This window comes from Nomascus leucogenys, chromosome 24, assembly GCF_006542625.1.
Source record: "Nomascus leucogenys isolate Asia chromosome 24, Asia_NLE_v1, whole genome shotgun sequence".
NCBI classification, from domain to species: Eukaryota; Metazoa; Chordata; class Mammalia; order Primates; family Hylobatidae; genus Nomascus; species Nomascus leucogenys.
Genome location: NC_044404.1, coordinates 23,123,327 through 23,139,281, shown reverse-complemented (window position 1 = coordinate 23,139,281; position 15,955 = coordinate 23,123,327). Strand labels below are relative to the sequence as shown.

At 39.8% G+C, this 15,955-nt stretch overlaps 1 protein-coding gene across 4 annotated transcripts in view; it reads right to left on the bottom strand.

Annotated features, from left to right (window-relative positions):
* KDM1A (lysine demethylase 1A) overlaps positions 1 to 15,955 on the bottom strand; it is a 64,173-nt gene that overhangs the window by 3,718 nt on the left and 44,500 nt on the right. For 2 of the 4 annotated variants that reach the window (XM_030805845.1, XM_030805847.1), the window contains 9 exons: positions 13,893 to 13,904; positions 11,285 to 11,427; positions 10,815 to 10,905; positions 8,603 to 8,737; positions 7,766 to 7,839; positions 6,556 to 6,667; positions 2,591 to 2,723; positions 765 to 952; positions 275 to 389 (listed from right to left, as the gene is read on the bottom strand). In XM_030805845.1, the coding sequence (XP_030661705.1) occupies positions 275 to 389; positions 765 to 952; positions 2,591 to 2,723; positions 6,556 to 6,667; positions 7,766 to 7,839; positions 8,603 to 8,737; positions 10,815 to 10,905; positions 11,285 to 11,427; positions 13,893 to 13,904 (1,003 nt within the window). The remainder of the gene's footprint in view (positions 1 to 274; positions 390 to 764; positions 953 to 2,590; positions 2,724 to 6,555; positions 6,668 to 7,765; positions 7,840 to 8,602; positions 8,738 to 10,814; positions 10,906 to 11,284; positions 11,428 to 13,892; positions 13,905 to 15,955) is intronic. The other 2 variants (XM_030805846.1, XM_030805848.1) reach the window with 1 other exon arrangement.

Below are 15,955 nucleotides of genomic sequence, written 5' to 3'. Positions count from 1 at the left end.
CTGTCCCTCCAGTCTGAGTGGACTTCCAGTAACCTGGGCGATCAGCCCATCACGCCACCTACTGCCCTGTTCCCCGCTTACTGTATCCCCACTAAGTTGGGAGCTCCTTGAAGGCAGGTATTTTTATACCCCAGTACCTAAAAGATATTTCAGGAATTGTTTGTTGAGTTAATAAAGAGAGAAATTAAGGCATATATATTGAGAAAACCCAAAATATTTCAGATTCTGTATTCCTGTAAGGATATGGAAAAGATTAAAATTAGAAGGCATTTACCTTTATAGAGGTTCCAGAAGAGGAAGAGCTCACCCCTGCTGGCAGTCGTACTGCCAACATGCCCGAACAAATTGACACTTGGATCCCAGAACACCCGGTCAAAACACAACACCACCTACCATAAGAAAGAAGCACATGAGCCAGTGACAGGGGCCAGGTAATACTGGCTTCAACAGACTTCCTTAAAGTCTCTTCTAATCTGCTTTCAAAATAAGCCCAGAAATCCTTATTATTTAGGATGACATTTAGGATCCCTTTTTTATAGGCTTGAGTTTGTGAAATGACCCCATAAGACTAAGTCCGTATGAACAGACACTTGATGACAGACTTAGGCACTGAAGAGAATCAACTGACATGCCTCAGCCCTGATGTCACAATTGAGAGCATAGCCAAATGCCCAAAAATGCAAGGCCACCTCCTCACCAAATAAACAACTAAGACAGCTATTTGTACATTAGATCTGTAGACAGGAGTGTCTAGGGCAAGCTACCTTGTTAAGGTTGCCAAATCCCATCCTTTGGACTGCAGATGTTTTCCACTCAGGGAGAGGTGGCACAAACTGAACAGCTGGTGGCTGCTGCTTCAGCACACCCAGGGGAAGGGTACAGAGAACTGCATCGCATTTATAAATAAAGGTTTGACTCGTGGAGCGGGTGTTCACAGCTATCACTTCACATCCTGCAGAGGTTGGGTGGGAAAAGACTAGTGGTGATGAATATGGCACTGATAAGGACACTGAACATTTAGTGTACAACAGATGGACATCCATTTCTCAATTCTCATTTTTCTATTTTCATTACCTTCATGTTTCACATAAGAAAACTGAGGTAGAGGTGAAATAGCTCATCTAAGGCTACACAGGTAATAAGTGCCAGGACTCAAACCCTTGTAGTCAACTTCAGAATCCTCGATTGTCATCCCCACACTACCCTCCCGATACACTGGTAATCTAGACTAACGAAAGGACCTTACACCACTTACTCAAGTTAAGTACATTTAGACCAAAAATAAAGAGTAAAATGCTCATCCCAATAGAACCAATGTCTTCTGACTGTGGTTAGCTGCTCACTATCGACCAAAAGAAGAAAGCTAAAAGAAGGCTGTGATGCAGATCTGGGGGATGCATCCTACAACTGTGGAGCATGCTATGCTTGAGAATGCACAGTGATCCTCAGCTTGTCAGAGTATGAATGAGCTCAAAGCTGACCTCAGAGAGGGTACTGAAATTATGTTAATATCGTTTTCCTCGTTTGTTTTTTAATGAATGTCTGTTTATACACTACATATATTTTGAAATATATATATATATATGTATCTCAAAATAAATATGAAAGCTCAGTACATGCTCATTTTCTGTGGCTGCTGAACTCGAGAAAATGGCACATCTATTCTCACTGTTCTCTGCCTGCCTGCAAAAAAGGCTCAAGGCTGCAGATCTTCTCAGCACTGTCAACTACAAGCTGCCTCTGATGGGAACATTAAACGGAAAACTGTTTCACTGATTGTTAGAAAAAAACCAAAACATCTGTGGTGATCTCAGTAACTCCAAGGAAAGGGGCAGCGCAGGGTGAGATTGATGGCTATGTCTCCATTTCTCATGCCTACATAGTCATACATGGGTTCTCGGAGAGGGAAATGACTAGCTATTCGAGGAGTTCAAAATCCAACAGTTGTCTGCACTTTACATTAAATGTAGTCTGAAACCAGCAATAATAATGAGCTTTGAGCCTATCCCTATAGCAAGCACAGGGAAACTCTATCTCTGAAGTAGTCAACTTATTAGCAGGACTGCTCCAGAACTAGGAACCAAACGTAAGTGAATTAGCCCAAATGCATAGAAAAAGCCAAAATGAATCCAAAGACCAAAATGCGGATGGTGAAATATAAGGGGTGGGTCCTAGTGGAGCCCAGGGGCCAAAATCCTGGTATTTATGAATATACTTAACAAAACTAGATCCAAACTCACTGGGTCACCAAAATGGAAAACTTTTTGAGCACTGACATGGTGCTCAAAGGAAATGCTCACTGGGGCATTAGAGATTTCAGATTTTCAGATTAGGGATGCTCAACCAGTAATATCCAACTAGCTCACGCACAAATTGGAAACTCTAAAACTTGCTTCAATTTCCCAGTTTATAAAATGATAGGGTTAGAACCACCAAAGACTCTATAGGCTCGATTGTCTATAAATGCCAATTTTTACCTATGGTGTCATAAACACTCTATCAGGAAATGTACCTGATAGGTCATACCTAACAAAAGATCAGTCCTGTTTCAGGAGAGTTCTCTCTTACCTTTTGTAAAGCAGTGACATACCTGAAGCCGTGTAGCGAACCTGTCGCACTGCTGTATTCAGTTTAATGTCTAGGCCTTCTGCTAAAGCCACAGGCACACATGAGTAGCCATTCCTTACTGTCAGGTGGCTGCCAGTGAACTCAAAGTCATCATCCTAAAGAGGAGAGAAAAGAACATATTTCCAACCTTTTCTTAATCTGTGTCATTTGCACCTAGTTCTGTACAACAACAATGAAAACACAAGCTTGTGGAAACAGTCAATATTTTAAGGCAAACTAAAGAACAAATCACTCAGTATTTAGCTACAGTTATCAAAGGAAACTGAAGGAAAAAGAGAAAACACCAAATGTCCCTAAATCTTTGGGTAGTAAGATTAGGGAAGTTTCTTTCTTCCCTGGATTTTTTTTTTGATACAGAATCTTGCTTTGTCATCCAGGCTGGAGTGCAGTGGCATGATCTCGGCTCATTACAACCTCGGACTCCTGGGTTCAAGTGATTCTTTTGCCTCAGCCTCCCAAGTAACTGCTGGGATTACACGCATGCACCACCACACCCAGCTAGTTTTTGTATTTTTAGTAGAGACGGGGTTTCACCACGTTGGCTAGGCTGGTCTCAAACTCCTGACCCACCCACCTCAGCCCCCTAAAGTGCTGGTATTACAGGCATGAGCCACCATGCTCGGCCTTCCCTGGATAGTTTTTTTCATCCCAGTCCAATACCACTAAGTCCGGATCTTCTATGCTGGTTAGGGTAGGGAGGTGGTAGGGGGAATGATGATCCAGGAAATTCAGATGATTAAACATCATTCAAGTTTATTTATCTGGCTTTTGAATACATTACAGACTTGAAGGATATCAGGGTCACAGTCCTGATTACATTTTCTTTTACCTGAGAGCAAAATCAGTTTTTATTCTTTAAATTTACAGGTTTTAAGTTGAGGAAAATTTCCAAAACTAAGTCAGTCAAACTAGATGAAGGTAATCTAGGACCATAAAGAGTGGCCCAAGACAGTCCATACAGTAAAAAAAGTCAGGAATTGACTTGGAATTTAAAGATCCCCAAAATGATCTTACTTCTTTGAATTTACTGAAAATTTTTCTATGTAACATTTTTTTTGTAAACTAGTAAGGATTTCTAATTTCATGAAATTCTTGAGGAAATTAGATCAAAATACTGGGCTGGCAGCAACACTCTACTTCAGTTGAAATCACTCATTTAAAATTTAATACTATTACAAATAGACACATATTGAAACATCAAATGATAAATCAATGAATAGAAGGGCCTAATTTAGTATTTACATGAAAAACCATAAAGGAACTGGTAGTTCTGCAAGACTTTATCTCTAACAAGTCCAACTCTTCAAATACTAAAAATATCAGATTATAATCTAAAGATTAAGAAGTCAAAATAATTTTTTTTTTTTTTTGGGATGGAGTTTTGCTCTTATTGCCCAGGCTGGAGTGCAGTGGCGTGATCTTGGCTCACTGCAACCTCCGCCTCCCGGGTTCAAGCGATTCTCTTGCCTCAGTCTCCCAAGTAGCTGAGACTACAGGCATGTGCCACCACGCCGGGCTAATTTTGTATTTTTAGTAGAGATGAGGTTTCACCATGTTGGCCAGGCTGGTCTCGAACTCCTGACTCGAGGTGATCTGCCTGCCTTGGCCTCCCAAAGTGCTGGGATTACAGGCATGAGCCACCACGCCCGGCCTGTCAAACTTTTATTAGGAAAATGTATAATGTAAACTAAAATATGTAAGTAAAAATTTAATAATTTACTTCTATACATTTTTTTTTTTTTTTTGAGATGGAGTCTTGCTCTGTTGCCCAGGCTGGAGTGCAATGGCGCAATCTCCGCTCACTGCAGCCTCTGCCTCCTGGGTTCAAGCAATTCTCGTGCCTCAGCCTCCCAAGTAGCTGGGATTACAGTGCCTGCCACCATGCCCGGCTAATTTTTGTATTTTTAGTAGAGACGGGGCCAGGCTGGTCTTGAACTCCTGACTCAATTGATCCGCCCGCCCTGGCCTCCCAAAGTGCTGGGTTTAAAAAGGCGTGAGCCACCATACCCAGCCTATACAGTCTTAATTCTGGCCAAAGTCTCAGATTTAGACATTGGTCCAAGAAGCCCTGTGATTTCTCACTTGAAGAGTAAATCACACTGAAATTTAAGAAAAGATGGTATAGCCCTGCCCACTGAGAATTATAAAACATCACTGACATAAATGAAAGAAAACCATTTTTGGAGAAGTATACTATATTTAAGGATAAGAATATTCAATATTGTCAAGATGGCAATTCACTCTAAATTGATCTAGAAATTTAATGCACTCCTAATCAAAATCCCAGAAGGTGATTTTTGTAGAAATTGATAAGTTGATTCTAAAACTGTTATGGAAATACGTACCTTAAAATAGCCAAAACAATTTCAAAAATGAACAAAGTTGGAGAACTTACAAGACAGTATGATAGTGGCATATGGATAGACAGATAAATTAACAGAAAAGACAACCTTAAATACTCATGCTTACATGCCAATTAATTTTCAACAAAGATGCCAAGACAAATGAAGAAAAGGATGGTGCTGGAATAATAATTACATAACTATATGGAAAAACATGAACCCTTCACTTACCTTTCCTTATACACAAAAATTAACACAAAATGGAGTATAGACCTAAACATAAGAGCTAAACCCATACAATTTCTGCAGGAGAACACAGGATAATATCTTTGTGACCTCAGGTAAAACAAAGATTTTTTTCAAGATAGAAAAAGAACATGGTTTAAAAGAAAAATTTTATAAATAGGAATGGGAGTCCAAGGCAGGAAGATCACTTGAGCCCGGGAGGTGAAGGCTGCAAGGGAGCCATGATCACACCACTCCAGCCTGGGCAACAAAGCAAGACCTTGTCTCAAAAGAAAAAAACTAAAGTAAAAACTTTTACATTTTGAGACAGATTTAGAAAATTAAAGACAAGCCACAGATGAGAAGGAAATAAATATTTGTAAAACATAAATCTGACAAAGGACTTCTGCCTAGAATTTAAAGAACACAATAAACTTTAAACTCATCAACAAGCAGACAATCAGACTTTTTTAATAGGCAAAAGATCTGAGCAGACATTTACTCAAAGATGACATGAATGGCTCATAAGCTCAAGAAGAGTTGCTCTGCATCACTAGTCATCAGGGAAATGCAAATACTACTATACCTATTAGAATGGCTGACATTTTAAAAACTGGCATTACCAAGATTGGTGAGGATTTGGAGAAAATGGAATTTTCATACATTGCTGATGGGAAGGCAATTTGGAAAATAATTTGGAAGTTTATTTATAAAGTTAAAAATCCACTTTCCATAGTACCCAGCAATTCCATTCATAGATATTTACTCAAGAGAAAGACATGAACATTCTTAAGCAGCTTCATTCACTAGCAGTCAAAAAACAGAAACAACCCAAATGCCCGTTAAGGCACCAGTGAATGGATAAACGATCTGTGGTACATCCACACAATGGAATTCTACTAAATAATAAAAAGGAACAAACTACTGATATAGGCAAAGAAGATGAATCTCAAAAACTTTATGCACATCTCAAAAACTATACTAAGTGAAATACGTCACACACAAAAAGCTATGTACTGCATGATTCACTTTATATGAAACTGTAGAATAAACAAAATTACAGTGATAAAGCAAATCAGTGGTTGTCCAGGGCCAGGAGCCAGAGCACAGGGGATTAACTACAAAGGGGCATGAGAAAACATTTCAGGATGATGGGAATGTTCTATATTCTGATTGTGTGGGGGCTTATGACTGAAGTCTGGCAAATCTAATAAACTGTTCACTTAAAATAGGTGAATTTCACTGTATGTAAATGATGTCTCTTACTAAAGCTGTTTAAAAACACATATACAAAATTAACTTTCTCTTACAATCCCTCTCAAAGACATGTGCAATAAAATAAACAATAAGGGAAACTTACCTGATCCCAGTGCTTAAGGGAGAGAGTTGAGAGAGGTGTGGCATTAGCAAATTCGAGATTTGCAAAATGCCAATCAAGTATTTGTCTGTCTCTTGATGAGAGATATACATCACTGCAAAAGAACAAAGGAGTACAAGATTATTAAAAGATATCACTAGTTCTTTCAGTGTGATGCAGGTGATCTCAGTAACTGTGTCAGAACCTAAGCCAGGGCTGTGCCTTATATGAAGAAATTACAAATCAAAAAGTAGCATCTTATCTGTCTTATTAACCTCTTTATCTCTGATGTCTAGAGCAGTGCCAAGCTCACTACATAAAGCAAATTACATGTAGGCCTCATTTGTCTGGGGAAAAAAAAAAAAAAAAAAAAGGGAATGCTTCATATGAAATCACCTTATATCATAAAAGCTTATTAGTTGTAAAAAATGTCTTATATTTTACACACAGCATAGACTCTATAGAAAGGATGGGCAGGCCGGACGCTGTGGCTCATGCCTGTAATCCCAGCACTTTGGGAGGTCGAGGCAGGTGGATCACTTGAGGTCAGGAGTTCGAGATCGGCCTGGCCAACAGGTGAAACCCCATCTAAAAACATAAAAATTAGCTGGGCATGGTGGTGGGCACCTGTAATCCCAGCTACTCAGGAGGCTGAGGCAAGAGAATCGCTTGAACCCAGGAGGTGGAGGTTGCAGTGAGCTGAGATCACATCATTGCACTCCAGCCTGGGCGACAAGAGCGAGACTCCATCTCAAAAAAAGATAAGATGGGCAGCATCCTTGAATACAGAACAAAACAGATTTACGTGGAGGCTGGATGCAAGTGAAAACATTTCATCAGCATTCACTGTCAAAAACCCAGTGGAAATAAAGTATAATACCCCCCAGTTCCCAAAATTATGGAAGTGTAAAGTAACGGCACCTTCTACCCCCTCAAGAAAGATAATTTCCATCTATTACATCTTTATCCAAATATCAGATCTTATGGAGAAAGGCTCTCTCTTTAGAAACAATCTGTTTAGGTATCTAGGACACATTAAAATACAGGAGCAGGGGATTTAGAAACCTCAAAAGTAGTCACACATTCATTTATTTAACAATTTAAACCACTCACTGAACATAAATAAAAGCTCACTATGATTTAGAATTTTCCTTCTAAATCAAACTGAAAGAACAGTAAAAGCTATCCCTCTGAACTTCTGTGTTTTCCTTACCTTGGGGGATTTGCTTCCAATTCTTGAAGTTTTTCTTCTAGCTTTCCTTGTGTTTCAGCTAATTCATCATATTCCTGATAAAAATTAAGTGAATCCGAGTTACCCTGAAGGGTCAGATATCCACCTAGTTTCTTATACCACAAAGTGTAAGGTCTGGATCATATTTCCCCTTCAGATCATGTATAGGAAGTGTGGCTCAATTTTAGGCTGGGGTTAGATAGAGCTGAGAGATTTTTGTTTTTGGAGACAAGTTATAGTTGGGGGCCTGGAATATTAGGGGGAGGCAAGGAGCACACAGGAGAAAATAATGGAAGAAACATACTAGTGTGCTACAAAGTGGGGATGAAAAATCATAGCAAGCACCATTTCATAAGCATGCCATGTCCCTGGCACTGGGTAAGCACTTTATACATAATTTTATTTAAGCTTCACAATTACCCTACAAGGTAGGTGTTAAGACCATGTTACAGATGAGGCAATTAAGGAGTCCAAGGTCACATGGCTCAAGATTCCAAGTTAGGGATTTGAATCAGACAGTTTGACCCCAAATGACTCTGAAGTCCATGTTTAATACTCTTACTCTAAACTGTTAGGGCTAAACTGAGATTTAAGATAAAATGATGAGATTATTAAGACAGGATAAGAATTCTGCAGGACAAGCGGGTCTTAAACCGAACTAACCCATTAAATCCCCATGGCTCCTTATGTACCAAATCGTCTTCATTGCACTGAAGGCACTTGTGATTGGCTAGTGGCTCTCTTTTCCAAAATTCCCCAGATCTGTGCTATTTCTTAGGATTCCAAGTAAAACCAGTTAGGCATGTATGTATACCACACCTTGCATAGGGCGGTCAGATCCCTGTGTTTGCTTTTCACTAAGAACTCGGCAGTAATATCTCTGGGTGGCTTTACTTCAGATGCTTCTTTGTATTGCTGATGGAGTTCTTTAATTTTCTCTTTCAAACTTACCATCTAAGAAGGAAAAGTACAAATTTACCATTCCAGATAGTAATGTAGTTTATGTCTACATCACATGTACCCTTTTTTGGCTCCTCAAAAGTGCTATCACAACAAAACAGGGCTACAATGCAAGGTCCTTAGAATTCTTAAATACTTATTCTAACCTACATCATTCCATTTGGGAAATAGGAAAGAAATCTTATAGGCCTTGACATAAAGGTACCACAACTCTATCTGATAAGTGAGATCAGTGCTGCCTTCTAAAACGAATGAGAAGGATGAGGAGTGTCCCATTAATTTAAACAAACAAAGAAAAAACCCAGTATTGAAATAAATTTAATCTCCACAAAAAGGAAACCGTTGCTAATGTAACTTAAACTTATTTTCGGAAACAAATTGTCATAATGTGTGTGTGTTTGTTTTTTTTTTTTTTTGAAACGGAGTCTCGCTCTATCGCCCAGGCTGGAGTGCAGTGGCACCATCTCGGCTCGCTGCAAGCTTTGCCTCCTGGGTTCACGCCATTCTCCTGCCTCAGCTTCCTGAGTAGCTGGGACTACAGGCGCCCGCCACCATGCCCAGCTAATTTTTTGTATTTTTAGTAGAGATGGGGTTTCACCATGTTAGCCAGAATGGTCTCGATCTCTTGACCTCGTGATCTGCCCGCCTTGGCCTCCCAAAGTGCTGGGATTACAGGCGTGAGCCACCACGCCCGGTCCTATAATGTGTTTTTTAAATACGTAAAAGGTCAAAGAATTTTTTTTTCCTAAGAGACACAGTCTTGTTCTGTCACCCAGGCTAGAGTGCAATGGCACAATCTCAGCTCACTGCAACCTCTGCCTCCCGGGTTCAAATGATTCTCATGCCTCAGCCTTCTGAGTAACTGGGATTACAGGTGTGTGCTACCATGCCCAGCAAATTTTTTGTATTTTAGTAGAGAAGGGGTTTCACCATTTGGCCAGGCTGGTCTTGAGCTCCTGACCTCAAATGATCCACCTGCCTCAGCCTCTCAAAGTGTTGGAATTATAGGCGTAAGCCACTGTGCCTGGCCAAAGAATCTTAAGGAACCATTGTTAATGTTAGCTTTTTTCAGGTTTCTGATGATACCACGCTGGACAAGAGTGACAAAGCCTGAGACTGGCCATCCTACAGGTATCCTGGCCACTTGGCAGTTCTTAAACCACTCTTCTCATTTCATCCTTACCACAATCCATGAAGAATGTGAGCTGGAGATCTCTTCATTAGACAGGATGAAGAATGAGGCACAGTGAGAGTGAGGCAAGAGTCCAGTCACAGGCATACCCAGAGTATGCACTATAAAGGCCCCCTCCAGGGGCTATTTTCTCCCTAAGCTGATGCGACCTTTGCAGCTGGCAGGGTGAGGAGAAACAAATGGTTGGACTTTAATGCTCTGGAGCCTGGGGCTCTGGAAGGTGGTGGCAGACAAGAGCCCTAATGGTTCAGCCCTGGGGAACAGAGGTGGGGGTGGCGGCAACTCAAGAGAAATAATTATGCCAATGAACTGGCTGCTGATTTGTTGGTCTTCACCAATGGAAACTTGGCTCCAGTACAGCTAATCTCCTGTTAGTCCTAGAATTCAGCCGAGGGCACTGGGATAGCTTTAGAATAGCTAAACCAAGCTTGTCCAACTCGTGGCCCAGGACAGCTTTGAATGTGGCCCAACACAAATTCATAAACTTTCTCAAAACACTGAATTTTCTTTTCTATTTTTTTCTTTTAAAGCTCATCAGCTATCATTAGTGTTAGTGTATTTTCTGTGTGGCCCAAGACAATTCTTCTTCTTCCAATGTGACTGAGGGAGGCCAAAAGATTGGACACCCCTGAGCTAAAGGGAACCAGATAAAGAGGAAAGATCTATTTCCTCTGGCAACAATTTATCAATAATGCCACACTGAAAGACTGACAGATAAAACAGTCTCTTTCGTTAGTCATTATTTTCTTAAGAATGAGTCCCAGCTGTGCAGACTTTCTCTTCCATGGAGGAAAAAATCTCAGACATGCTTTTAAAATTTCTAAAGACTTTTTCTCCTATTAAAGCTTCTTCAGCTATGAAGAAAATACAGAATTTCACCTTATTAAGAAGTTCTTTCAATTCTTCCTGAGTTTTCACTATCTTCTTCCAATGTTCAATCTGCTCATCTTTGACATGCTTCTCTTGTAACCTAAGAGAGACAATATGTATAATCTGGTCTCAAAGCCAACTTTGCAGAATAAGACAGGTGCCCATCAAAAACATTTAAGGGCATCAAGGCCCACTGAAACTTCTGATACTTAGGAACAAGAAAGTTGGCTAGTGGGAAATTATTTCCTAGGCTATGTTAAATATAGTATAATACCATAAAAGCAACGAATTTTAGAAGTGAAAGGGGCCTTAAGGGATCATATAATTATTTTAAATAATTTTTAATTTTGGATTCAATGGTTTCATACAAAATTAAGTAAAAACTAGCTCAAATAAGACTTGCAGAAAAACTTAAAACATAAATAGCAAATCTTTACACATGGAACTCACTATACAATAAGCAGTATCAAAGTACTTACTGAATGACAACTTCCAATGCCTGGCCAAGGGACACAGGCTTATTATTGAGGACATTGAAGTCTAGTTGATGACTAAGGTAAGATGTAGCTTCTAGCAACCGGTTAAACTCTTGCTCTACCATTTCGTCTTTCTCTTTAGGAACCTGAAAATCCGAAGTATAGCAGTGTTGGTCCTTATAAAACTAAACATAACCATCCATGAAAACACAAATGCTCTATAGTTTATAAAGGTCAAAATATGTATCCCAAAGGGGAAACCTTTGAGCACAATGATTCAATTTTCTTTTCTATGAAGTGGTCAAATCCATTTAAATGAGACATGAAATGTTTGGGCCCTGACAATTTCCTCTTCTTCTCCCACTTCTGCCCTCAGAGCTGGGACTCCACCTCTGTTAACAGCCACAAGATTTACACTGGTGCTAACTGAAGTCACATGGAGCACAAGTGGCACTGAGCTGACATGCATTAAGTTGAGCTGGCTGACATGCAAACAACACACTAGAAAAGTCCCACAGAACAAAAACTATGTCAACAAACCTGAGGACCTTCCAAGAATAAGGGCAGGATGGGAAAATAAGAAGCCCAAGATATCTGCTTCCCCTCAAAGATGAATCTCAGGTGGGAGGAGGGAAAAGAGAAATGAAATTCATAGCTACTAATAAGAACACACTAGCACTTTTATTCTTTTGCACAGTAATAATATTTTATGGCACCAATAAATTCAGAATTGAATGTACAAAGCTCTTAAGAGAGTCTATGAGTAAATGAAGGACCAGAAGGTCTGGCTCCTCATTGATGTAGATGAAGCAAACAGATTGCAAAGCAGGTCATCAAGCTGGAAGACCATGATCCTAAGCCATGCTGTGTCCCTGCCTATTGATAACATCTGTTAGTTCACACACACCCCTCTGCTACTGCTTAATTCAGCCCCAAAGCAAACTGTATCTGCAATCCTATTGTTGAATTCATGGCCGAAGTGAGAGAAAGAAAAAATATGTTTAAGGCAAGCATTGCTTGTTGTAAGCTGGGCTGATATCAGCAGGGAAATGTGATTCAAAATACAGAATTTCACTATACAGTCAACCTAAAACTGGTAACACAAAAATAAAACATTGAATTAAATTCTAGTAAACACTAAGACTCAGGAGGAGCGACCTTTTACAATCAGAGGTAACTGACTGTTGACAAGACCATCCCAGTAAGATTCTACCTCTCATTTGAAACTCCACAGTTTTTCCACTTCCCAACCCAACAGATTTTGAACCCGGGCCTCTGCTCCTTCACTGATAACACAAGTAGCTCTATGAGATGAGCCAGTGTGTGACAGAAAGAATCTGGCAAGAAGGGCAATCTGCCCCCCAAAAGAAAGAGGACTGCAACTTTCCTTTGAACTGTAAATATGACAGATGCCATAACTGATTTAATCAAAATCATATTCAAACAGTAAGTTCCCAAAGACTATACATGGGAGAGATCAGGGTATCTTTATAATTAAAGAATTACCCTTAGCCTAAAGAAAATCTAAATCTCTAAAAATATTCTGGTTTGTGTTAAATGGGGCAGAGAATCAGGCTTTGGATGCTTGGTGCCATGTATATCAGGAAGGTGCCTAGGACTGGTGGGTCAAAAACCTCTGATCTACTACTCATTCAACTCAGTGGCCAAAAAAAGAGCTTGTTCTTATTACACAGCTATGAGAGCTGATGGAAGAGACCCTTTGGTCAGGAACTTCATTAACTTTCTCAGCTACTTTTCCTCAATGATGTGATATGTGATGGTCATATGCAGAGCAACTCAAACAATGCTGAAATTTTGCTCAGAAACATGCTACTTCTAGTGCAAATCCTGCAATGATGCTACAAAAGATGGTTCTGGAAATCTAAATTTGGTTCTTCTTTCAAAAAGGAAACAATTACATTTCAATGTGAAATCTTAACAATGTGAGACCTTAACTGATCACAGATGCAATGCGCCTGACTGCTTTTCCTGGAGTATAAAAGTGATATTTCTATGTGTTGCTTCTAAAATGCCTAGCAAGAGGATGCTATAGCAGCAAGAGGGACTACTAGATCACATATGTCTCTACAATAGGGCAGAATGTGTCATATACAAGTGTGCAAATGGTACAGATTAAAGCTCTTCCAGTGTCAACTGGATGGCTTGCTTCAGACAAGCTTTAATCTTTGCAACTAGGATGACAATCACATAGGAAAGTTCATACTGAAAAAGAACATGGCACTCAGGCTCAGTAACTGGGGTCCAGGGTGTGTGGTAGAGAAATATTTAAAGGGACACTGTCAAGGTTAGAGGGACCAAATTTGACCTCTGTTTCTTCCCTCTGTTTGCTGAGCAGCCCACTGGATTCATTACACTTTCCCCCTTAGTCCACCCACACCACCCACAAAAAAACCTAATGTTTTACACGCGCTTTCAATGACAAAAACTCAAATGGCACCAGCCCAACATATAGGCGCAACTCTACAACAACAAACCAGTGTGAATGTATGATGGAGAGGATCTTTGAAAGGAAAAGATTTAGGTTTCAAGCTTTTAATGGGTTATTGTAAACAGTGAGGAAAATGATTTGAAAAATTATGAAAAAAAATACCTTGACAGTGTCCTTTTAACCAGTGCAGCAGAGAGAGAAATAAACTGTAAATAACAGCCCAACAGCCACGTCAAGTTTAGTTTTGTATGACAGCAATAAAATCAAGGCTTTAAACACATAGCATGACAGAAGCATTCTGTTAGCTCAGAAGCTGCAACCACCAGAGAAATAAGGAACAGATTGTACAGAGACCAAATGGGAAAGTCAAGGCATAGAAATGGCCAAAAGAAAGGCAGTTAAAAAAAAAGGCAGGGGAGTGAGGGGGAAGTGTCAGAAAGCAGTGAGGAATAAAGCAAAACTCAAAAGAGGAAAGGAAAAACACAGAACAGTAACAACAACAACAACAACAAAATCAAACAAACAAAAACCAAACCAAAAGATTGCTGCCACATTTGACTGACACCAGATGACAGGACTGCATCTCCGGTAAACCAGTCTAACCCGAGGCTCAGTTGTATGAGATTATGTGAGATTGTCAGCCACCAGGCCCCATCCATTTTCCACTTAGTTAAGCAATTACAAGAATGTGGCAAGTGCAGCCAGGGATAGCTTTGAAACCTGGCTTTTTTTTCCCACTAACATTAAAATTTCACTTTGAAATTAAAGGAATATTTGGAAAATAATACATAAAATACTTGTCCCTTAGGAAATTAATACTGACTGGGAGAAAACCAAAATGTGTTTTTAATACCTTTAAAACAGAATCATTTCTAAAAACAAGCTAGTTAGAAATATTCTATTTGACATACCCAGACAATAAAAGGAACTAACAAATGACTATCCCAACAACCCCAAACTACCCATACTTTAAGTCATTTATTTCCCCTTGATGAGAATCCTTGGATTCTATTAGTTCTACAAATTATTATGGAACAATAACAACAAAATGGAATTGAAATATTGGCGATCGCTAAACATAGGTCACAATAATTTAAATCTTACCTGACTATTCTAATCTAGATCCTTAACTTGTATCCTGAGAAAGAAACTCAACGAATGATTACAATGGGTTTTAAGTACCACATTAGAAGGCAGGTGGATTTCTACACTGCAACACAGTGAGAACTTGTAACAGCAAACTAAGAAGCATTTTTGGGGAAAGGACCAATAATGTAAGAGCCTTCTATCTAAGACGCAAACAAAATGGACATCACTTTAAACAGATTTTGATTGACTTTTTGAAGCCATTTATTTCTCTATGAAAGGCTCCAGGTAAATAGTTCCTTCAAGACTAAGAGAATTTGAAGAGTCTCACTGTTCCAAATAGGTTCAATCCTGATGTCTTGGTCCTGTAGATTATATGGACTGTCTCTAAATGTGTCCAGGGGAAGGGAAGCCTGTGTGTCTTGCCCATGCAGAATGTGGGAAAGCCAAACAACTTTCTGGACAAGGTCCCTGATCCTGCAAGAAGTAATCTCAAAGGAAGGAGGACAGCTCTCTTTAGTTCTTTCTACCTCTGGTTTCATTCTAACAAGCTCTTTAGGTCTTCAAAAACGTTGTACACCTATCTTACTTCCAGTCTTCACAAACTCTACAGCAGCAGAGCAGAATGCAGTTAAATGCAGCAACGTACACTAGGTAATGAAAGTTCTGAGGTTTAGCCAGAGAAATCCCCAGAAAGTCAGAAAAAAGCAGTAATGGCCAAATCTGGCTAGTGGAGGCCACAGTCAATCTCCACCTCCCCATCCCATGCCATCGAGCACTTCTAGAATTGTGGTAAAGCAGAAGATTAGTATTAGTTCATTTGGTAAACCTGGAAGAAGAAATTTACTTCTGAAGAGTCTCTAATTCAGATTCTCCTCAACAGCCAAGGGAAATGAGATATAGCTATTATCCCTATAGGGGGACTATATCCTTAATCCAAATAAAATTCAATGTGATTCTAGGCTGGGAGCAGTGGCTCACATCTATAAATCCCAGCACCTTGGGAGGCTGAAGCAGAAGGATCACTTGAGCCCAGGAGTTTGAGATCAGCCTGGGCAATACAGTGAGACTCCATTTCTACAAAAAATTCTTTTAAATTAGCCAGGTGTAGGGGTGTGTGTCTGTGGTCCCAGCTACTC